Source organism: Chaetodon auriga, chromosome 10, assembly GCF_051107435.1.
Source record: "Chaetodon auriga isolate fChaAug3 chromosome 10, fChaAug3.hap1, whole genome shotgun sequence".
NCBI classification, from domain to species: domain Eukaryota; kingdom Metazoa; phylum Chordata; class Actinopteri; order Chaetodontiformes; family Chaetodontidae; genus Chaetodon; species Chaetodon auriga.
Window position 1 is genome coordinate 19,537,225 of NC_135083.1, and position 25,224 is coordinate 19,562,448.

The 25,224-nt window shown below is 42.2% G+C and overlaps 1 protein-coding gene across 4 annotated transcripts in view; it reads left to right on the forward strand.

The window, feature by feature from the left end:
* nphp4 (nephronophthisis 4) overlaps positions 1-25,224 on the forward strand; it is a 157,528-nt gene that overhangs the window by 84,065 nt on the left and 48,239 nt on the right. For 3 of the 4 annotated variants that reach the window (XM_076741807.1, XM_076741806.1, XM_076741808.1), the window contains exons 12-15: positions 5,516-5,653; positions 12,424-12,578; positions 15,235-15,426; positions 18,256-18,443. In XM_076741807.1, coding sequence (XP_076597922.1) covers positions 5,516-5,653; positions 12,424-12,578; positions 15,235-15,426; positions 18,256-18,443 — 673 coding nt within the window. The remainder of the gene's footprint in view (positions 1-5,515; positions 5,654-12,423; positions 12,579-15,234; positions 15,427-18,255; positions 18,444-25,224) is intronic. The other variant, XM_076741810.1, reaches the window with a different exon arrangement.

Here is a 25,224-nt window from a genome sequence, read left to right on the forward strand (position 1 = left end):
CAATGGATTTCTGTTAATGTTGCTGTTTGTCTTAGGATAATCATACCTCAGACGGCACAGCTCAAACTCTTACCGCCGTCCTCGTGATTACTGCAGTTTCAGCAGAGTTATATCAGCGCGGCGGCTTTGTAGTCTGGTTTTGGAAAATCTGAATGGAAACTGTAACATTGTATTTGAAGGCTGCCTGATCTTCACTGGTTTTATCTGGTTAATATGCTCTCTGCATGCCGGTGTCATTGAGGAAAAAACTTTGATGTGTAGAGCAAATCCAGCGTGGGCTGTGTCTTTTCGCAGTTCAAAAAAGACCAGGGGCCTCATTTATAAAACATTGCGTAGAATCCATACTAAAAGTGTGCGTACGCCCAAAAGCTGAAAATGGCTTACGCCAAAAAATATTCGGATTTATAAAACGTGCGTACTCACACCTGCACGCAATTTTCCCTTTATAAATCACACTCCACCTGGAAGATTGCGCAGGTGGATTCACCTCACATCCCGCCCCCGACACACCCACATTTGACCATGAATGGTCAATGCAAAGTACCTCATGAATGGCTTTGCATATAAATACGCCTGCTGATCAATGGCATTTTACGTTCGATCATGGCAGAGAAAAGAAAAAGAAATTTTACGGAGACTGAAGTCGAGGTGCTTGTGGGTGAGGTGGAGGCCAGAAAGGATATTTTGTTTGGTGGTCACAGTAGTGGCGTCACGAATACAATAAAAAAAAAAAAAAAAAAAAAAAATGAGTGGCGGCACGTCGTCACCGCAGTGAATAGTTCCAGAGCCACAGAGCGATCTGTGGCAGAAATTACAGATCCCTACACTACTGTGCGTCAAGATGAATGAGTCATGTGTTGACCCAGGCCACCGTGCCACTACATTCGTCAAGATCATGTCCGAGGTACAAATAATTTGTACATTGAGTGAATGCACATTTTTTCGATTCACATAAGCAAATTCATTTTCACTCTGAGCCCTTATAGCAATGTGAGTGCAGTCAATTGCGTCGATTATATTTGGGAAACCGGACATTGCTGCAAATATCCCAGACCTAAGGACACAATTTAACTGAATTATATCATACCCAAAAGGGGCTTTAGACAGACAATGTAACATTATATAATATTAATCATATCAAACACTTACCTGTCGGCTAATTCCCAGTGAAAGGAGCCAGTCGCCAGAAACCCCAGAGTGGTCATCACCTGGATATGCGCCGGGATGGCGCGGTTCCGGCGGGTGGGTCTATCTAACACTGGGCCCAGTTCAGCACATAGATCCAACAGCACCGCTCTAGGGAATCTAAATCGGCTTATTAGCCAGTCATCATCATGGGCCAGCAAATCTCCGTGGTCCCTAAAATTTCTCTCCATCCTGATCCTACCATTTGCGTGATCTTCCAGCAGTGCCAGCGCATCCATTGTGCAGCATTACGCACGAGTGTCACCGCACTATTTATATGCTTACTCAGCAAATTGAATGATTGTTACACACCTTGTCAGAATTACTACTAATCCATCAGTGCCATCCACCGCTCTGTATCATTTGAAGATGGAAGTATGATATATGAACATTGTGCATACAGTAGTAGGCCTAACGGCTCATTAAAGGAACACATCTATAACACTGCAGACTTGGGTGTTTATGATTACGCGGGTCTATAAGTCTGATATGTGATGACATTAAATGTATGAGATCAATCTGGCTTCAATTCACCACCTCACCATCTGCACCGCCAGTTTCCCCGTCTCCAAAATGTTCTTATGCAAGCATCAAAGTTGGCGTACCGGTGCGCACATTCTCACGCTAAGTTTATTTTTATAAATCACAACCTTTGCGTAGAAAGTTGCGTACGCAACTTTCAAGCCCCGTTTTGTGCGTAAGCAAGTTTTATAAATGAGGCCCCAGATGATTTGTGATTTGCTGGGTACAAAACATATCTTCCCATATTTAATAGTGTCTTCACGGAACAAAACAAAACAAAAATGCCATATAAGCCACAACCACAGTACTGTCCTTGTTAAGCATATTTTAGGCTCGTTCAATCAAGTTTTTGTTACCTCAGTAAACTCAATTTTGGGTCCAGCAGCACTTATGTTCAACTTCCTAAAACCTGCTGATACCTTAAAAATGTTTAGATCATTGATTGTCATGTTTTTAACATCTCTGTTTGCTCCATTTTTCAGTCTATTTTCAGTCTCTCTTGTCATCAGCAGAGATTCATTTCACTGTTCCTCGTGTCTTTCTCGCAGCATTTCCCTCGGTCGTGCACATCCTCGCTTTTTATGTTCATTTGTCACACTCACACATGTGGTTATCACTCACCATTACTCACATCAAACCCCCATTGTTCTCACTGTGCCTTGGTACTCCCCTTCCTCTAATGTTTTCCTCTTTTGTGTGCCCGAGTCCTCCACCCTTTGTTCTCAGTATTTCATTCCGGTAATCTGGCATCTTTTTCGCTGGATCTCCCTCTGCATCCTCCTCCCTTTTGAACCACACCTGCCACTCACTTTCTTTCTTTGAGCCACATGATGAGCTTAACCCTGTGGTCTCTCCCCCTCACATACACACATACTGATCGTCAGGAAACAGCCAAATGAACGTTCAGGAAACTCCTTGTCTCACACACACACACACACACACACACTAAAACACACCTCACACACAGAAAGGAGTGAGGTTTACGCATACTGTACGTGTAGACAGATATAATGCCTCAGACACGTTCACGCATACACAAACACACATGCAGATCCCATGAAGCCAGAATGTGAACAGATGATCTGCTTGGCTGTCAGGGCAAACAGACTGAGTTCAGAACATTGGCAGCCACGGCGATGCCACTACTAATTGCCTTTCTGTGCGTATTCTCTGGTGTGTGTGTGTGTGTGTGTGTGTGTGTGTGTGTGTGTGTGTGTGTAAGAGAGAGAGAGAGAGAGATCAGCACATGCAGAGTGAGTGTGCTGTCTTTCACACGCTATGTGTGCAGGACGTGGTGACTCAGTGTGAGATACATGCATGTGTGTGTGCGCGTGTGTGTGCGTGCATATAAAGTGTGAGGGCTTAGAAATACTTGCGGGGACTGACTTGTGACAGCCCACTGGTCTTGACATTTTAGGACATTTTGAATTGTGAGGACATTTTGACCAGTCCTAACAGCCAAAACAGCTCATTTTAGGATTACGCCTACACCTACAGTAACATAGTATCTGCGAGTGAGCAAACTGTGGAGTGGCCCGCAGTTTCAAATGAAGGTATCCACTCAGAAACCTTGTGTTAGTTAGTCAAACCAATTTGCTTTTAGATCTCCGTTCCAAAGACAATCTTGTCGGTATTTAAACTACAAAGAGAAAGACTTAAAAGGTGATTGTAAAAAGTTGTTGAAGGCAGACATCTGCTGTGTTCAGCCTGAATTCAGTTTGTCAAGATGAATTCCATTCCAGCCCAATAACACACGATATTCTTTGTCTTGTAATCCCATGGGAGAAAGGCCAGATGTTTGGCATGAAACGGAAATAAAACTAAACTTAGCTGTTCAAGGCAGAAGAAGATACTTTTGAGTTTAAAGTATCCAGCAGATATTTTCCTTTTAACATAACATAAACAAGCATTTTTGACAGGGATTCTCGTGAATTTGGTTAATTGAATTGTGACCTCTAGCAGTTCTAATAAGAACCCTTCAGGTCAGGGGCGCCCAGTGGAAACTAAGCAAAAACACAGAGAACATGCAAACTCAGCACAGGAAGGCTCCAGTCAAAGCTAGTGTGACCCAACTTGCCAATTGAGGGGAAGCTACTTTTGCGGTCAGCCTAACCTTCCTCAACCTCACTGACCTGCCGGTGGTTCAGTCATTACGAACGCGGGCTGTGCAGCCGAACATTGCTCAAACCCACAGAACTTTTTAATTCTGGTGAAGAGCCCAATATTTCCAAGCGGCAACCCAACTGTCAGGGTGAATTTTGGGGAAATGTGCATAAAATGACTCCCAAGACATCTAGAATATTTCTATTTGATGGACTGGTGCAGTCATCAAAAACGTGGAGTCCTCTGTTTAAGTATTTCACTCAGAGTAAACATCATATATCTTCAATGGAGATTTGGAACAAGCTGATACAGAATATATATGATGCTGCCAGACGGCGTGGAGTAAGATGAGTTTTCCAACTTAAAAACTACTTAAGGATAAATTCAAGGGGCTCCAGGGTCACAAGATTATGAATTGGCTTGTGTCTGTGATCAAGGTTAGGATAAACATGTAGCTATAAAATAGAATAGATAGAAGTTGCCTGCGTCCATTTTCACAGCTATCTGTGTTGCTGTGGAACCGGTTGACACTTGTCGCTATGATACCGCTCTAACCATTGCCATTAAACAACATATTAAAGTTACCTCAGCTGGAGGCAAGTTGTATCTCTCTCTCTCTCTCTCTCTCTCTCTCTCTCTCTCTCTCTCTCTCTCTCTCTTCAGCTCAGGGTAGCTTATCCTAGTGCCATGCCAGCGGTCCATGACGAGGTGCATGACGTGTGTCACAGAAGCACATAGAGTCTGCCTGCTGTGATTGCATCCTTCTTTTCTCTGATATGGATGAAGAGATTTGGAGTGACCGGGAACGTTTGTTTGATCCCTTTTAATGTCCACTGGAATTCATGTAAATCAGTGTAATGTCCTCGCAAGCATAGCAGAATCAGTGAGTGCATGTGTGTCTAAGAGATCAATGGGTGAGTGAACGCCTCTTTTACTGCTCAATAGGGTTCAATACAGTATCTTTATTGTCTCCCAGAGAGCCGTTTGTTTTGACCACAACAGATTCGATGGCACTCATGAACAGACTGTTAGATGAGAACCCACTGAAAGACGCGTTCGGATTATTGAGGAATATTGGCCGCAAGAAAGTCAATGATGCTGTTTATAACATTGTAGCTTTGTTTCTCTTTTACTTAACAAGATAAACTGTGGTTAGGCTGAATTTAGAGTAATCAAACTGTTCTGTCTCTTCTGTTGCTGATGAACAACTAACTCCTTACAGGTCCTGCAACTTCGTCTTGTTGATTATCTACTGCACTGGAAGCAGTGTGCTGGAAGGTGGAGTAATCTTATCCTGATTTTCTGTTGAGGGCAAGTGGAGTGGCCTCGTTTTTGGATCATATGAATGAAAGTCCACTGTCTGTAATGATTGATATCTGTTTGCCACCCTTGTTCTAACCGTTAAGAAAACTGCAAGGAGCTCTCAAATTAGTAGCTACATCCTCCTTTGTTTCCAGTCCTCCGAAGCAAAAAGGGGACAGACAGACAGTTTTGAACTCGACCTGTTCGGGGATGACAGTGCTGAAGGGTTGTGGGTGGAGAAGCGGGTGGAGTGAGAAGGGCTTCTAAGTGCCAAAGCAGTGTAATGGTCTGTTGTTGTCATCTGAGATGGCACATGTGTCTCTCTGGCGTAAAGTATCGTCCTGAGCCCTGTTGCTCATAATCATAATAATAACAGCGAATCATTTGCATTGTTTCTTTGCAGCTCTCACTGTCTCAGCTGGCAGTTACTTCACGCTCGCCGACTATCAGCCACTCCAGCTCCGTGTTGCCATGGCAACAGTCGTTTCCCTCTCTGCTCCATCCTTCCCCGTTGGCATCGGCCCACCAGCTGTCACATGTCGTAAGATTCCCACCCCCGTACGCTCACACACACACACACACACACACACATGCACGCACACGCACACCCACACGTAGCCTTGTACTCACACACACATGCACATGCTGAGGAAAATACACAAGCATTAAGCAAAAGGGAGTCGTAGATGCCTTCACACCTAAGGTGCACATTCAAACACAGCAGCACACAAAATGGTAAGACACATCTTCAAGGATGCTCAGACAGTCACTTAATAGAGTTCAAAGACGCACTCACCTTTATAGCTCTCTGCTCACAGTCTCATACACATGGCGACACGCACACACACATGCACACACACACCAAACCTCTAAACTGAACTCCTACCCTGCACACTCTTTGTCTTTGGAGCTACTGGAGCTGCTGGAAGTGCTGGAGCTCCTCCTTTTCATCTTTTTAATCAAAAGAAACATTATTCTTTCACTTGGCTTTTCAAATCTTTTTTACAAAGGCTGCTTCAATTTTCTTAAGGTATCCAGTCTCCTGCGTAACCTTGTGTTTTGCCCTCTGGGAAAATATGTTTAATCTGCCTTGTCCAGGGCCACTTTTAATTACGATTAACCCTGTTTTTCACGTTCAGCTGCATCTTTTCTGCCTCATCTCCAGAATTCAATTCATGGCCTGTGTGGGGGTCACAGCAGTAGCGTTTAATTGCAGGCCTACATAGGTCAAATACGATAGTTTTAGAAGTATTTTAAAGTAATTTAGTGGACTTTTCTGTGAACTGCCACACCAGGTCATATCAAGTGTGAAAATCTTTAGCAAATGCTGTTTCAACCAAGCTCCGTCTTATTGAAACCACGTAGATCCCAGTGAAATAGCATACGGAGGATAAATCTGAGGAAATATTTGACTGGCTCTACTTGCTAACAAGCTTTATGCATCTGAACAAAATCCCATCATTTGAGCCAGGGGACAGCAGAAATGAGCCATACCGTGCTGATTTTAAATAGGTCTGAATAATTTCCTGAAATGACACAAGGGCAATCTTTTACCCTCAGTTGTAGGTGTTTGCTGCTGAGAATCAGCAGGCAGAGTCATTTTGCCTTTGAAAGCCACCTTGTCTTTGCCAATTTAAACCATGTTCACCGACAGAGATGCATATATTTGGGAATCGGCGTGCTGCACAGGAAAAACTGAGGTAAAATCTCACAGAATGGAGCAGAAATCATAATTGTCTAATCCTCGGATTAACCCTGAATCTTTTTTCTGCTTATCAAAGTCAATCTGTGGCCTCTCATATGATGTGTACCATGTCTTGATGTAGAGGGAATATCACTGCAGGAACACATTGCTAGTGTTTAAGCAGCACAGAGATTTGTAAACTGTTTCAGTTCATGCACACTCTAAAGCGTTGGATGGAGCTGTAGACTGGCTGCTAACAGTACAGGTCTCTGCTTCCCTTCTTCATGCCAGTAGCTTCGCTAGAAATATGTCAGCACTGTATTATGTAACAAACAGCTTTAGGAAATGGATAACATCCAACATGTCAGTTACCCTTTTAGGTAAATCTAAAGGTGCAGGCTTGTGGACTGAGACCTTGCAGGTTTTGGCCATACCTACTGTGGGGTGTCTAAAGTGCTCGCTGTCATCATGCCAAGTCCACGAGGGCACTGGGCCATGCTGGGGATAAAATACAGTAAAAGACAGGACTTAGGACGTTAATGATTGCTGTGGATGTGACAAATGCAGACACCTTGACCTTTTAATCAGGTATTTTCTGAATGCCTATGCCAAGATGCAGGTACACTCCCTCCTCCAACTCCTCCTGTGAAGTTCCCAGGCCAGGTGGGAGATGAAGTCCCTCCAGTATGTCCTGGGTCTGCCTCAGGTACTCCCAGATTTATAGTTTAAACCTTCACTGGGAGGCGTCCTTTATCCTTTACTGGATGCACAAACTTCCTCCTCTTTCAATTCAAAGGAGCAGCGGTTCTTCCAAATGCTTGACCTTGCCCCTCGGGGTGAGCCCAGACCCCCTGCGATGAAAACTCATTTTGGTTGTTTGTAACTGCAGTCTAATTATTTTGGTCATTAAAAAAAGCTCATGACCATCGGCAAGGATTGAAATGTAGATCAACTAGTAAACGGGGATATTCGCCTTCGTTCTTACCATGACAGTCTGGTCCACACCAAGAGTAGACTCTCTGAAAGTCAGCAGAAAGTGTGCTTGAGGCTCCTTGCAGACCTGGTGAATTGTGCAGTCTTTGGACTCAGTTGTCCATGAAACCACAGGTGCAGGGACATGTGGACATTTGGATTCAGTCGCTAAATACATTTCTTTGAATTTAGTTGTAGTTACAGTAACTATAACTCAATCTTGGTAGTTTGTCAAGCATTTAAACAGATAATGTGGAACATTTTATGTATAGAGAGTAAATCATTGCCTCATTCCTCTTTTCTCCTGTGTATATTAAGTTTTCTTAATTCTCATTTGTCATCTTAAGTAGATTGTGAGGCTGTATTAAAGCTGCTCTGATCGTGCAGTCCACCTGCATGTGCACCTCAGCACTTCGCTCATATTCTAACTAGACAGAAGCAGCTTTAATGGGTTTCTCCCATATTTCATGCTCGAAATCCATATACAGTAGCTTAAGCTATGAGTCATATTGCGGGAATAATCCAGGAACTGTGGATCAGGCTTACTGGAGATAACAATATAATCAGACACACAATACATCTAAAAAAAGGCCAATTCAATTTGGTTTTGAAAGACTGACTAGGTCGTGCTGTGGAGCTGTCAGAACAACTTATCTATTACATTACACTTCACTATTTCATCTATCTGTAACTATGCTGGCCGTAAAAAGTTTAGATCATCCTGTATTTTAGATGTTTTCTTTTTTTAATTTCAAGCAGTATGCTCACTTTATGCTGTTAAGTGTGGCACAGTTAGAAGTCAGATGAGGATGATTTGTGATCATTTTAATTAGTGTGCTTAACCCATAGTGTAAAACATACATATACATAGCTGTTTATGCCTGCTGATAGTTAATATGTTTATTTCCACGTATATACCTACTTAATTATCTTCACTATATCTGGCAACACAACATCAGCTTCTCCTCATCTGCTGTACAGATCAATTTGGCTCATACAGCACAGGCTGAATTCCAACTATCAGAGAAGATTTTAGATCTGATATGTCCTTACTTCTTAGTAGCCACAGATTTGTTGATTTTTCATAATGTATTGTTGAAATTGCTTGCAGATTTACATAATATAATACAATTCTTTATGGCTATTTTGGAATTAACCTTTGACCTAGTACACTGGGGGTTTTATAGTGATTCACCAGGTTTTCATGGTTTAGCATATTTTATTATGTTAGCATAGCACATTGGTTTTTAGATGTCTGTATGGCCCTTTTTTCCGTCCCTTTTTATCCCTCATTATGGGTGAGAGGGTAAAGCACTGGACTGTTTTGCTACGCCAACAATTTACCTGACATTATAAAGCCAAGAACTCAGGGAATTCATCTGCAGACTATTAGTGTTGAAGCTGCCACCGCTGCCACAAATGGAAACTGTGGCATAACGGCAGCAGTACAAGTGAAGAAGAGTCATAAGACTCACTAATATCAGTTACAAAGTAATATTTATCTAAAATTTGCTCACATTAGCTACCATAATGTATTGGTCATATCAGACCAAGGAAGGCTGTAGCTGCAACACCCCTCAGTGAGGGTGGGTGTGTTTTATTCCTCATGAATTCAATGTTTCTTCAGTAAACAAACAAGCACTGTATTTCTTCTTTCAGTAGGGGCCATTTCCTGGTACAGTTTTATATTTTTATTTTACTTTTCTAAGATCAGACGACAGTTGCTTGATTGTGCTTGCTTGTTTCCTACTCTGCAGCTGCTCCTGCACAGCGCTCTGTTGGAAATTGAAAAACACTGTCAACATTAAAGTCGTGGATAAGTATGATGCATTACTGTATGTCCCCCGTCCACTGGCTCCCATTAGTTTTTCAGTTATGATACTGTGCATTTCTGTGACATTCTCTTTGCATACAGAATTCATTGTGTATGCCTCCATTTGTCCTTGTCTGTAACCTGAAAACAACTGGCCATGAAAAGTAGTTATTCACATGCCATCACGCAGCATAGGCTTCATGGCTGCAGCTTCAGATACAGTACAAAGCCATTACTTTGAGCCTTTCGAACATGCTAAGGCTTTTACACCATGCCTTTGCATCCCTTAAGGTTATTATGTTGCAGGCTGTTTGATCAGAGGAAGAACATGGATGTGTATGTTGCAGCATGACTTTGGTCGAGGTTATTACCAGCCTGTTTGATGGAAAGCCCAATAACGCGCAGCCTTGCATGTCCCCTGATAGGCCAGCTGAACCATGCACATGTAACAAACATCAGAATAAAAGACACTTGACTGGAAAATGACACCATTAGCACTCCTTCGCTAATTATCTGCACTAATACCCCTCCAGCTGCGTGTCTGTCAATGACAGTGGAGAGGGAATTAATGTTTACCCCCCCCCCAACAAAAAAAAAAAAGAAAAAATCTGAAATGAATTGATCCACAGGCATTATAGTTCCTTTCGTAATAGCTGATATTGTGAGTAAAATGGATAACAAGAAATTAGACTACTTAAAAGTAGAATGTCAGCAGCTACATTTGAGATTAAATGCAAGGCTGCCTCAAAGTCAAAATAATAATAGTAATAATGATAAGTTGGCCGCACTTAACTCATCATTAGGATGGCACTTTGGTTAAATTAAAAGTTACCACTGTTTTGCTCGTTCTCATAGCAGGAAGGGACACTAATGAAAACACACTACCTTCACACATCAAAACAGGAAACATTTTACTTTTATGGCTCATTGGAAGTTTCCTGGAAAGAATTCTGTAATTTTGTACTGTTTTGGGGAGTACAGGGATGTCCTTGAAAGCTGCTTTCAGACCAAAGCAAATGTTCAGTCTGAATTTATTATTGGAAACTTTGTTCTCAGGATATGTTGAACATCTCTATTTCTCCTATAATTAGTACTAAATTACATCGCTTTCTTTGGGAAAATCTTAAGTTATGTGTGAAGTAAAATTAAGTGCTATTGCATAAAATACTTCAAAAGTCTTTCAGTTTTCAAAGGTTAAGGCTGCCAGTATTTTCTTATTGTCAACAAATCACATGACCACAACCAACAATGAATTGATCCTACCAACAAATACTGTCTGTGTATCCAAAGCCTGATTATTCCCATGTGCCATAAAGCATCCTTATGGTCCAAAAACTGTTTAAAGTACATCAGGGAACCACACTGTTGAACCGGTTGACATTTCCCTTCATACAGTGAACTGTAGTTTATTTTGAGTCAAGCCCACATGCACCGTCCTGCTGCCATGAATACTTACTCGTGATCTGAATGTGTAATCCAAAGCTGAAAGTAGCTGTTTTTGGAAATAGCTGAGCCTTTTTTTTAAATAAATTATATAACTACAGAGACCATTTTTAAAGATGTGCACCTTCACTAGGATTTAATAGGCTTTGGCCACAGGCGGAGTAGGGGAATGGAAAAGTACTGAGAGATGGATCGGGATATCGGTCTGAAACTGACTCGAATAGCTCAACTACCCAACATAAAAAGATGGGGTATCAGTGATGATGTGGCCGATCTATTCGAATCATTTCTATGTTTATGCCACTGTGTCAAGCACTAAATGTTTACAAAGAAAATGGATTCTGGTTTATTTCAAATGTTTTGTTTTTACCTAGTTATTGGTTTGTGCTACGTGAGAATTGTGATTTCATTTATCAAGTTTGTTTGCGCTAATTTGTGACTTAATTGCGATTGATTGTTTCCATTTGTTCTCATTTGATCCAGCTGTATTGTTTTATTCTTGAATTTTAGCTCCTGACCAATTTGATGCAGCATTTAAAAGGTTCACTCTTGAATTATTGTTCCTAACTTTAAGGTTTTCTACTGAGTTGCCAGTGCACGATTACTTTTATGATAAATACCATTGCTGTAAATGTATATCTATGTATTTCTTTGTTACATCTTGTTTTACAAAGCTTGGAAAGAAATGTTTTGGTCAAGCCTTATGTTGATCTCTTTACAATCTATCCCAGATAGTCTGCCCTTCAATGTCTTGAGTGCATTGGTATACCTGAACACTCTCTCTTGGTGATGCATTGTCCTCATGCCAAGTTTATTTATAGGGTATTTTTACAGATGTACCATAGAGGTCTTTGCAGATAACATGGGCCACAAAAGCAGATAAAATCTAGTATAGTCATAAAAGAAACATGCATGAGTTACATCCAGGAGGAAATCTCAGAATTCAAACCAGCTTACTGTAAGTAAGGATTTAATAATAGGGAAGACAGCCTGTAGAGACTGATTGCTAAGACAAAGTCACACCTTCTGCCTCAGACGTCTCCTAGTTTTCCGCACTCTAAAATAAGAATAGCGTAGCATGCAGTACTTTCTGAGATTCACATCCCATGCTTCTCTTCTTTCAGGACCAAACATGTCCATTTACAGTTGTTGGTTCCTGGAAAGTTGTAATCCAAAAACTTTGCTTCCCGCAGCTTTAAACACTGGCTCATAACAATAATAGAGCATCTCATTTATATACTGCATGCTGTACAGTAGCCAGATTTCCTGGCATCTTTAAACACTTTAACTATAAACCGTCCACCATAAGTATTATTCAATTCCTTTTCTGAACCAGTTTTCAAATCTTCATTTATCTACTGGTAATTTTCTGTTTCCGTATCATCTCAATTTGGTCCAGGCCTGCTTAGGCGTCAGCAACATTGCCCACCTGGAAGTGAACCTTCAGCGGGAAGGGGAAGTGTCACCTTCAGCTCAGGAAGGAGAACAACTTCAGGAGCTGCCCTTCACCCCCGTGCATGCCCCTGTCATCACTCTGGGGATGAATGTGCCTAGGTGAGCCCCCTCAACTGACTTTTTCAGGCATGATTTGCTTAGTATTTTTTTTTTTTTACATTCAGTGATAGTTGCATGGAAAGAGTTGAAAAGTAAAAAATAAGCAATGGCTTTTATTTGCTCTTATTATACTATAAATCGTTTCTTGTACTGTAACACAGGACAGCTTTCATAAAACATGCTGGACCTTCTATCCTTGATATTTCGTGCTCTCCTCACTGCCTCTGAATCATCATTACTCATGTTAAGGCTTGTGATTTGCATAAACTGGTCTTAAATACAGTAGCTTGGACTATTCTGCTCTTTGAAACCCAAAGCTATCCTTGATGCTGTATGAGAAGTAAGGAAAATCCCACCTTACCACAATTGCAATAAAAAACCTCTTATATGTGAAACTGGCCAGTATAATGATACCCATGATGAGCAGCTGTATACTGACTTGAGTGGAATTCAATTGGCGGGCAGCACTTAAGTGTAAAAAGGACATTCTAGTGTATTCCACAGATATGAAACTAGTATGATTTGGCCACCTGGCCGCGCTAGATTAATACATATGGCGCTTGAGTTTGAAACGCGTTTTGTTCCTTTTCTCCCAGTTGTATTTTCTTTGATCAGCACCTCATCACAGTTTCTGGTGTGGCTAACCAGTCCACTGCAGCACAGGAGGCTAACCTGAGTGTTACTGATGTTTGATAGGAGACTGAATGAAAACCACTTTTAAACATCCCTTTACCATGCATGCTTTCATCTGGCCCAGTATCTCAGTGTGAACACTCGTACAGTCCTTCATTACCGCAACACTTCACTGGTCTTCACTGTCTTGCTGTCTACAGAAGGATATTGATCGGCTCACTAATTGGCAACATGTGTTCACGGGTAGTGTAATGGTGTTATATAGGAGAACTCAGCTCAGAGCCAATTTAAAGAAATCGTTTTGTCAGCCTTTACATCCCACTTTTGGTAATGGCCTGAGTGTTGTTTGTCCGTGTGAAAATTCATCAATAAATCCAACTGTAACGAAGAGGTTTTGAAGTTGATTTCGAGTCACAGAATGCACTAAAATGAGCTCACAGTTTACTTTGCAGCTAATAATAGAGTTTGGAGAGGATATCGTAACGGCAGTGGTAATGGAGCCAGGTATGTTGAGGTGGGACACGAAATGAGGAAGTACACCCTGCAAATAATGAGCATAGTAACTCAGAAACAGGGCATCGCATTAGTGCAGAGAGTCTGTAAATAAGCAGCTGGCATCAAAACAGTTTTCCAATCCCGGAGTTTGGATCCAGACACGATGCTGTTCAGTTCAGTGGGCTGAAACATCTCTGCCTCTTCACTCGGAGCCAAAACATCTTTTTGACTGTTTTCGATGTGGAATGACCCACTTCTTTGAGTAGAACAATGGAGTATAAAGAGGTTTAATTGAAGTTGCTTTGCATATCTGATTGAGCCCCTTTTGAAATAGAAATGATGGCTTGAATATTAATCCACTGGGGCTAAATTAAGATATAACTTTGAGCGATGAGGAAGAGAGGGAAAGCATGAAATTGACAAAGCTGCAGAGGAAAACCCAATCGACTGTCTTCCTCACCACCGCCGCCTTAATTAGTTTGATCATGGCTTCCTTCTCATTACACTGTGGGCTTGACTGTTTACAAAACTGGACACAGGCAGCGTTACGGTTGCGCTAAACCCAAACATTATCGTTCATTTTCCTGTGCCTGCACTTTAGCCAGCCATCTGTGCACTGTGTTTATCATACCCAGAGTGCTTGGTGTCAGTGTTGAAAGTATAAGTTATGAATGTTACCACAGTTGTGGAAAAAACAGGTGGCCACCATGATTAGAGATAACTGCCAATTATGCTTGAAAATCCTGAGGGAGTGCTTTGGCACCCGCTCTCTCTCCCTTGTAGCGTTCTCGTGGTGCTGCTGCTTGACAGATATTGCTGACATCCTCATGCGCTCTAATCATTGTTTCACTGCATTTTTATAAAATCCAACCAGGTTGTGAAATTCAGGTTCAGCTTCACAGGATGAATGGTGAACGGACTGCGTCTATATGGCATTTTTCTAGTCTACCGACCACTCAAAGCACTTTACAACAGGTGTCAACATTCATCGATTCACACACACATTCATAAACTGATGGCAGAGGGTGCCGTACAAGGTGCCACCTGCTCATTAGGAGCGATACAACACTTCCTGTCCCACAGTGATTCTGTGCTCAACCATTCACACGCACGCTCACTCCCTAATGGCACAGCCATCAGGAGACTGGAGGGGCTGGGGCTCTCTCTGATTAGAGGACGACCCACTCTTCCTCCTCAGCCGCAGCCCCCTGACGAAGTGAGTAACTTGAAGTTATCTCCCCAAAGATAAACATCTTGAGTCTGAATGGAGCTGATGCAAGATAAACCGAGCTAGGTCTGAAATGATAAAGCAGCACATTATTCCACTCAGATCCAAAAAAAATGTTCTGCCTCATTTACAACCACAAATCACTCAAGGGAGGCCAGTGCATCAGGGACTAAACACATTACCTCCTGCTGCTCGTAAAGCATCGGCAGCGCCATTCACTCAAGTCTTTTCAGCTTGGAGAATGATGGATGTGCACTCATGATTCTTGAACCTTGCCCTGATTTAACCCTTCTCCTCTAGCTCCTGTTCAGTCAGCTCCAGGAGCTCACAGGCCCACCTCTACTCCGCTGGCTTCCCTGACATTGTGGACTTGAGTGGGCAGGTGGCAGAAGTCCTGGACCCCACAGAGCCCATGCCCTTTGACCCCCACCGTGAAGAGACTGACCTTCTACAGGGAAACCTGTTGGTGTTCCAGTTTCTGGCATTTACCAGGTGAGGTCAGCCATGCTGGGTCACTAGAGGCTGCAGAGTTACTACTGACTGATAGCAGCTCATGTGCTGCACAATATATTTGCTGTTGTCATAAATATCAGTATAAATTAGGCCTGTATGCATGTAATATGCTTCTTACAGTAAATATAATGTTTGCAGAAATGTCAGAACTGTTGTTGATTTGATAGCACTTTTCTTGCATCTTACTGTACACTGAGCCACTGGCTATTTAACCATTTACAGGAATAGAGACATCCCTCATGCATTTTGGTTGAAGGGCAAAGATGCGGCCCTGCTCGCCTTGAGATTTCTCTTTTTTTTTTTTCTCATTGAACTGCGGCCAAAACTTCAATGCACTTAAGCCATGCACACATAAAGTGCTTCCAGTCGTCCTCAACACATGTCAAGTACATAGCCATACACAGCATGCAGACATACGCTCACAAATTGCAGAAAAACACAAACACATTTCCTGTCAACATGGGCTGAATAGCGCATCTGTCAGTGGCCCATCACAAAAACCCTGGAGCCAGTGTCCCCTCTGTCAGGAGCTGACAGTGGAGGGGGGGTGGGGGGAGGGTTGGGGGCTGCTGAACGATGGGCACACAACACAACACTCTTTGTGTCCTTCTATCTTGTCATCAGCACTGTCAGCAGTATGATAAACCCAATTCACATTTGTCTTGTTCGTCATAGACTCACTGCCATGCTTCCAGGACTTCCTGTGTACCGTCCTCATTGTGATGTCATTTCTTCCTGCTAAGAGACATGTGATGCCTAATACTGTTCTCAGTGTTACGTGTGAATGGACAGATCTGCTTTGTTTCCAATTAGAATTAATATATGTCCATCACAATGTTCTTTTGACTCCTCCTGCATGATAACAGACTTTAGAGATGGGGAAATGACAGCAGACTCACTCACTTGAATGTATCATTGGTTATACATGGGATGCCATGTAATTATGTAACGTCGCTGCAAACGCTTCACCTTTCGAGTGAAATTCACACTTTTTCACAAAAAAATGTGGTACCTGCTTGAATTTTGTAGGTCAGAAGAGAGTTTTTATCGGAAGGGCACGAACAGGTTGTAAACAATCCCCTAGTTTAGCCAAACTTATTTGAAGGAAAAATGGAAGTAAAATTTGTATTGGTTCCACTTTAACGTACCATGTTCCCATAGTAATGCATGCACACATCAGGCACAGCTTGAGCAGAGCAGTCAGTAATTACATGCTCCCCACCTCCAGCTTTCCCTGGCCTCCAGCATCACGACACCGTTCCTCACATACAGACTGGCAATTAAATCACTTCCTTTCTGCAGGCCACTTGGAAGGAAGTCTGATTGTAAAAACCTTGTTATATTGTAAGAGTATAACAGCAAATATTTACAGCCTCTGGGTAAGTTGAAACTGTATCATATTATCAGCAGGAGACAGTGGAATAAAGCAGACATTTTAACATCAGAAGGTATGGAGTTTTACTTGAATTTGTTTGTTGTGAAAGTATGAACTCTCATTTCATTCTTCTCTTTTTTTCCCAAGACAATCTGACATGCATCCTGGTACTTGAACATACATTGTGTGTCTGTGGCTCGTTGTAGAATGGGTCAGGGGTTTCCTCATAATTAGAACAAATATGCATGACAGGAGTTTAGGCACCAGCAGCCGCACTTAGGCAAGCAGGGAGCCCGCGGATGGCGGTGTAATTTCTATCTCTCACCCGGGCGCCATAATTATCAATATTGTCTGTTTACCGAATGAATATTAATGCCAGCCCCTCTGTGAAGATGGAGCACGGCAGCATCTTTAACAGTGAAATATCAGAGCGTGTGATTGACTGGGAGGTCACACACCGCACTTATTAGATTCCGCTTTGAAGACTCCGGCTCTGATGGCCTGTCTGTGGTCGTGGGGGGCCTCCCAGCTACTCCCGGTTTGTTTTCAAATGCCTTGTCTTTCTTCCTCATTATTGAATACCCGGTGACTGATTGCTAATCTGTTTATCAGACGGAAGCAGAGAGAAGCTCATTGTGAAACTCGCTCATTATTTATTGTGTTCAATGCTAAGTCGAGTGCTTGAAGGCTCACCAGGACCTTTTGTGGGCCGTCAGCAGTTTGAGGTGTGTCTTTAGATTTGTATATGAGTGTGTGAACTAATGTTTTTTCTCCACAGGATTCCCAGTAAGGACAAAAATATATACAATAATTGCCTTTGTGTTAACAGAATATAACCAGATTTCTATACTTTTTTTTTGCATAAACATTCAAGATTTCCTGTCCCCCACAAGTCTAATAACCAGTTTTCATGCTGCCTTCAGTTTTGAAAAGGAGCCAAGCTATCAGCTTATTATGAATCAGAGGTGTAGTGCTGAGTTTGTACCTACTCAATCACCAGTCCAATTTATAGCCACTTTTAAGGTGTGATTTACCCCCTTAAGTTCTAATCCTCATTTTGATTATTGGGTTTTCACTTTTAAGTAGCTGTAAAGCTGAATTACCGGCTCTGGTAGGACGTGCGAGACATGCATATTAGATTTTTTTTTCTTTCCTGGAATTGTCTGAGGTAAATCATTAGCTGAAATGTGATTTATTCTCCCAGGTTGTTAATGACATTTTCAAGCACGTCTTCTCAAATATGCATGCCGCTCTACTCCCCACATGGATTTTGTAATAAAAATATCACAGTTAGTGTTTAATTGATAATAGCGGGGGTAGTAAATCAATCGCTTGTACGTTTATTTACAAACAGCATTGCAGCATTACATTCAAATTTGCACTTTAAGTGATCATTACTCTCTGAATATTTATCAACCTCTGTCTTTTGACAGAATACCAATGGCGGGTGTCGGTGCTGATTGGCCTGACAACATCTACTTCACCTTCCAGTTCTACCGCTTTCCACCAGTGACATCGCAGCAGCTCAAACTACTGACCAATGACAAGGTTCAGCAGAAAGTTGGTGATCCACTTCCCTGTGTTCTCGCCTCCATCAACAAAGACGGCACCGTCAACTCTGGTGAGGATCCCCTGTTTATTTCCTCACTGAAATGGGGAGTCAACAGCTTGAATGCACTCTGAGTATCTTAAAGACAACTTGTGCAATTAAAGTGGACCATAGGTTTTTGAATTAATCGTTTTTTCCTACTCTTCAATCAGCCATTGTCTTCCATTCATATTAGCGGGGTATGAAACCGCAGAGAGTTATGCTATTAATGCCTGGTTACACGGTTGTTTGGTGGTCCGTGTCTTTGTCGAAAGGTGGGAAAATGCATTCATGTACTCCGTATAAAAACATATGCCCACTCTTGTAAGACCCTGGAATTGATTCCAAACAGTGTTGGAGTCGCACATCTGTTACAGACTCGGGATAAAAGCCGGGCTGTGATTTGTCTCTACGGCTCTCCAGGTTTACATTGTCCAATCAGTGTCTACAAACTGCAAGCTCGCTCCATGATGCTCCATGATGTTCTCTGATGCTGAGGCACTTCTCTTTCAATCAGCCGAGCGGGCGCTGATTGATGTCAAGTCTATTCATGTAGCAACTAATGAAATGGAAGAGATATTACAGCTTCTGACAGAGCGTGATATTGAACACACAAACAACCCCCCCCCCCCACACACACACACCCCCCCCACACCCCACCCCAATCCTACGCCTACCCATATTCTACATTCCCCAGACATACACTCCAGTCTAACTCCGTCAATATTTCTCTGTCTGTCTCTGCGTCTCTCTCAGTCTGTGTCATCCAGTGTGCACTTCCACCAAGCCCTCTCGCATTCAGACAGATCCTTCCACATATATTTTCTGAGGCTGGGAGCCTTTCCACCTGTTCACTGTTAACTGCGAAAGCTTCCCTTCCTTATTTCAAGGACTAAGCGCTGCAGTTATCATTGAAGAGCTTGTTCACTCACAGCCTCTCTTACTCTTCAGGTAATTGTTTCCTCAGGTATCCAAAATCTGACTCATCGTTCCTTTGGATTATTATCATTATACTGTATTTTATCATGACTTTGCATCTCAAAAGTTTAGCTAATTGAGTGGATTCAGAGAAATTTCTGCTGACATTAAAACTGCTTTTGTTGTAATGTTATTGCAAGCAAATATGAGAAAGGTTTGTGAACATTATCTAAATGTGTTCTAATTGCCCCCAAAATGACAAATTTCATCTATTAAATGCATCACATTATAAAGAGAGACTGAACAAACTTTTACACAGAAAGCATATGAGATTGTCTGTCTCTGATTTTATTGGAGGGATGGTAATTTTGTTTAATGTTCCTGATGTTCAAACCAAAGTAATCAAGGATAAATCGAGAGCACGAGGGAGAAAAGAAGTGGAAACTGAAAGCTAACTTGATTTTGCTTCTCACTTCGATGCTAAAGCAGAAAAGACAAAGACAAAATACTCAAGACAAAACAAGTCCGATAAAAGTTCGTTGTCACTGAAGACGTCATGGAGGCTCTTTTAATATTATTTAACCATCAAGTGAGATTATGTAAGTTTTTCCCTTTCTAAAAAATAGCAGTCTCCATGTCCACTCAGGACTTTTTCCACTACAGCCTTATGGTACGACCACTAGCATATCATGGTTAAAGTTAGCAAATCTTGACAAAACAAGAGACAAACACACTGACAAACACTGTTGTACCTCACCTGGAGACAAATTTGTTGTTTCCTAATTGTGCTCTCCTTCCACTCGGTTTCAGTCAGGATACCTGTTGATAATGTCTGCAAGGGGGTTTTGGGAAATTCAATGTACCATTTTCCTAAATTTCTGTAGTCTGTAGTCCTATGTAGTCTTACATTCAAGCTGTACTGATCAATATCTTGATATTAACAATGGAACAAATGACTATTGACTGAAGCTTGGATTAGCTGGTGAAGAAAATCGTACATCTGTGATGTCTTCAGTGGTTGGCAGAGACTGCATGTCTGCTGGGTGGGTATATAAAGAGGCACCAACTTTAACTGGGAAATGTCATCGTTATGTCTGCAGCTTGTTTTGCTGCCCCCAAGTGGCCAGAGAATACTGCCGAAAGCTTTTGCAGTCGAGGCGCAAGAGCAGTGATAGCTCATTAATATTTTGGGATTGTGTGTGCGGATGGCTCAACTCTATTCACAGTGCTTCAGTAGATTTAAGGTCATGACTTTGCCGTTACACACTCCTGGTTGTCAATACTTTTAAGCTCTTCTGTGACAGATTTTAAGCCTTTCTGTTGCTGTGCTCAGGGTCATTGTGAAGGTGAGCGACCCAAAAACAGGCAAAATGATTTTCCTCTAACGTGTAGCATGGGGCTGATTGATTTTTGTTTTTTTTTTCTCACTGGTTTGTGAGTCTTCATACCCTGAGGCAGTACTGTCTGCTTGATTGTGGAGATGAGCTGTTGGTGTTCAGTGTTGCCTGAGAAAATGTAAAATAAGCCATGTAGCATTTTCCTCTGTGGTGTCCTCCACTTAAAATAGTTACAGAGTCCTGCTCAACCCAATGACCTGCAACCTCATACTGTAGGGTCTCCGCCATTCACTTTAATGGGTGTGTGTGTCATTTCAACTATTCTGACCACCTAGAAAGCATCAACTATGGGCGTATTCCCTCAAAACCATTTAAAGTAACTTCTTTTTCCCCCCGCCAAAGACAGTATGTTTCTCCCACTCTCTTTGCGATGCATAGACCAGAAGACAATCAGCTCCCTCACTCCCGAACTCTCTCCCACTGTGGCACTTAAACACTCAGAGACTGAGAGAGGATGAGACACTGTTTGGCATCCTGCTGTTTATCTTATGTAAGCTAAAATGTTCTGTCTCAACCACTGATTTCGCTTAGGCAATAGGTGTGACATGTTTACAATTATGTGCAAGCAATTCAAATGGTTACACTGAACAATTAAAAGAGTTCACCGGAGAACAACTGAAAATGCAATTTGCTTCCTGCTGGTTGTTTTTTTGACGTTGCAACAAGATTTGAAAAGCAGCAGTGGGACACACTGGAAGTTCTGAGTAGCTAATGGTAACAACAGATCAATATGTGAACTGCACTATTTTTAGCATTTACTTGCCAGGCATTGGAATAATCCTGTATATGCCCTTCACAGCCAGGGCCCACCCACACAGCTGTGTTCACTTGCCTGATAGGATCTCTTCTCTTGACTGCATGTACAGACTGTGTTTGATTGACATGTCTGTGACTTTCCAGTTGGTTTTGTGGCATCTGTTAAGATCAGTTTTCAGCTTGTGCCACAAACAATGTACCAACTGAAACAAAGCACCAAACACACGTGTACAGTGTTTCTGTGTTTGGTTTAAACTTACCAGGAACTCCCTCCCTCTCTTGGCTCTGTACCTTTAATAACTTGAGTCATAAAGCCTTGAGATAAACACACATTTTTGGTAACAGTTACATTATTTACATTTAGATACAAATATTCCCCATTAACTAGTTGCTCATTAGCATGCATTTTAGTAGCATATTGGCTCTTTGTTAGTACTTATAAAGCACTTATTAATGCCTTATTCTGTATGACAATAATTAAAGGTCTTCCCTCAATAACGAGCTAATTACTGCTTATTGATAGTGAGTAAGGAAATTCTTGTACATGAATTACCCTAACCCCTGGAATAATGCACTAATAATAATATAATTAACAATAAAGAGTCAATATGCTATTAATATACATGCCAATATGCAGCTAAGTGACGGTGAATATGTGTACCTTTATATGAAGTGTGACTTCTCATTGTGAAAACAAAATTAGTTTTTCCCAACATGATAACTATTTGCTCGAACTGTCTCACTAACATTTGCGATTGGTTTTTATTTACTGCAGCTGTGAGTAGCTTCTCCTTTGACATCTACTAGTTATGAAGCTGTTTTTCCATGAGTGGGTCCCTGTGTTGTTTATGCCATGAGGCCATGCCATGTGCGTGCGGTACACATCCCTGCCAATGGGTTGACACTATTCCACTGATCTACAGGTGGTGATAATATGCCAAGATATGCTGCAATGCGCCAACGAAAGCAGGGAAAAGCAACACTGTTAGCAAGTAAACATGGATGTAAACAATGTTGCATTTAAAACACTCGGCAAAATCAGCATTGCAAATGTTTTCTGAAGAAGGAAATGCATTCAAAACATTCGTTAGGGTGACTTTAGTCAATTCAGCAGAATACATAATCATCAGCTCCTCCAAACTCCATCCTCTGCAGACTTTGGGTTCTAAAATAACATCACCTTACTTCCTCCCTCTTATCTGTAGCCACTAGAGGTCTTTTCCATATGAACATAAGCATATATCATCATGGGGCATTTGATGAAAGAACTTATGCTGGTGTTTTTCTCATATTTATCATCTTCATTTGATAATGCATCAGGCAGTGTGTGGGCAGCTCGCTTTAGCTAATGAAAAATGCAAATGTATTTATCCCAAAATGTCTTGGATTATTACTTTTGTGTGTTCCTGTAGAAAACCATCACAGTGTTGAGTAATTTCAGAATAAATATCAGATCTAATAAAGTGCATCATATCCGTGATATTGCTGTGAGAAAGCCTAAGTGGCCCCCATTATGTTCCCATGGATATCTCGGTAAATGTGGCCTTAGTCTACAGCGATGCTCTGGTTTGCGTCAGTCTCTGCATCTATCTGTACACCCTGTGCATCCTCACTGTTTTCTTTGCCTGGAGCCTTCACAGCGTTGTTGAGAGTTGTTGATCCCCGGCAGGATTTTCAGCCTGCCTGGTCTGCTGTGTACACACCAGGCAGGCCATCCAGGTTGTGCGTGTGTGTTGGGGGGGGGTTGGTGCCGCTCCTTGTCTGCAGACCTAGCTGCACACACGCACACAGTCCTCTAAAACCCCTGGGCCAGATATGTCAGCTCTTCCCCGTTTGTGAGCACAAACACACACATGGCACATTCTCTCTCTCTCCTGCGCTCCCTCTGTGTTCTTATTGCCACCCCGCCACTGCACACAAGCCCAGAGCATGCTGGGAGAATTAATGGTGCAAGTGGAGAGAGTTGGCGGGTGGTTGAGGAGGGCTGGGGAGTCTGTGTAGGTTAGGCTAAAGGAAAAGGAGCTCTTAAGCAGCACAGAACATAAAGACTGCTTTGGTCTTTGTGTGTCTTCCCTTGTCTCTTTGTCTTTTTCCTGAATACTGCCAAACAAGTCTATTATGGCCTTTCAGTAATAATTGTCTGTCGCTGTCATTGTTGAGTACTTCAGAGAAAATGGAGCTTCCCCTTGTCAGTGCATTTTTGTTCTCTTTTTTTATCACCTCAGATATCTGATCAGAAAAACCGTTCTAGTGTGGGTGGATTTTACGCAGCAGTCTGTGAAACCTTCACTCGAACCTGCCTCAGCTGGCTTTAAGCAGCTGCAATCCACCCTGATGAATTTTATTTTGCCTCTCAGTGTAGAGCTTTAGTGTCTGTGATGGTCTAAATGTTGCCTCTGAAGCTTCTCTGCCTTGGTAAGAAGAAGGTGGAACCTTACAACAGTATACGCTTTTTAGTGAATCTCACAGAAGCAAACATCACCTGTCTTTGAACGAATGGCCAGAACTAGTCGCACACAGACACACACAATGCACAAATATCTGTGTGTGCGCTTGAAAAAAGGGTCATGTGTGCAGAGAGTCAGAGGGGCTCGGTGGTCTCTTTAAAGCAGCAGGGCTGTCACCAAAGGTCCTCATAACTCTGCTTCTGTCCAGCCAGCTGCTGCTCTGCACATTCAGTTCATGGGAAGAAAGGCAGCGTGGGGGCTTTGATACAGAGTTGGAGGGAGGCTGCAGGGAGAATTTTGGGAGTCAAGTTGGCACAGGGTCACATGATCGCACCTTTAACACGCACGCACACACACACAAACACACACAAACACTCTGTAGCAATAACAAGCCGCTGCAGGTTGGGTTTTGGCTGCAGCTGACTGTACATGGTACCCACTCACCAGCTGAGTTGGTTCACTGATGGGGTCAGTTTCATTTGAAATGCTCTGAGTTAGAGGATGAGTCAGATTTGAAGTCGGAACATGGCAGAGCCGTGATCACAGAATCACAGGGCAGCTGTTTTATATTCTCAAAATGAATGTGGGCTTTTACTCTGAGTTGATTTAATCAGAATGAAGTGGCTGGTGTGCTTGTGCATGTGGCAGGCACGAGTGGACAAAATAACAAATGGCTGACGATATAAATAATACATGTCTGTTGAGGTTTAGGGCGACCCATTGTCCGCAGAGCAGCTTCGGTCCTCCAACTGTGTGTCGAGTAATTTCTTCATAGGAAACCTTTTCCTTCTGACTGATGAAGAGGAAAATCCAGTTCTCATCAAGGTCCAAATGTGTTGATTGTTGATGTGCTGATTAAAGCCATGATTTTATCCTGCTGCTCATAAAATCACTATTGAGGTTTTTAGTATGTTATGCGCTATTATCTTCCTGAATTATAGGAACCCTAGGGTGCTTCTGATTTGATGAAATGGCCTCATACTCCCTGGTTATTGTACTCCCATGCAGTGCAATCATCAGACCTAATGACTCCCAATGGATTGCTGCTGCACCAGTTCAGAGCTGTCCATAAGTCTAACAGCTGGTTACAGGTATTACGGCTCTTGCTCCAAATGCGAAGCCATCTGGATGGAAGGACAAGTTAAAATAGTGATCAGATCCATGGCTTCTACAAGTCTACATCTTTATGTGTTTTAATGTCAGCCGAGACATACGCTGGTTCTGTTTTTCAGACAGTACAGCATTTTTGAGGTGTTGTTTCCACCACAATTAAGACAAAGAAATGCAGCAAATCTA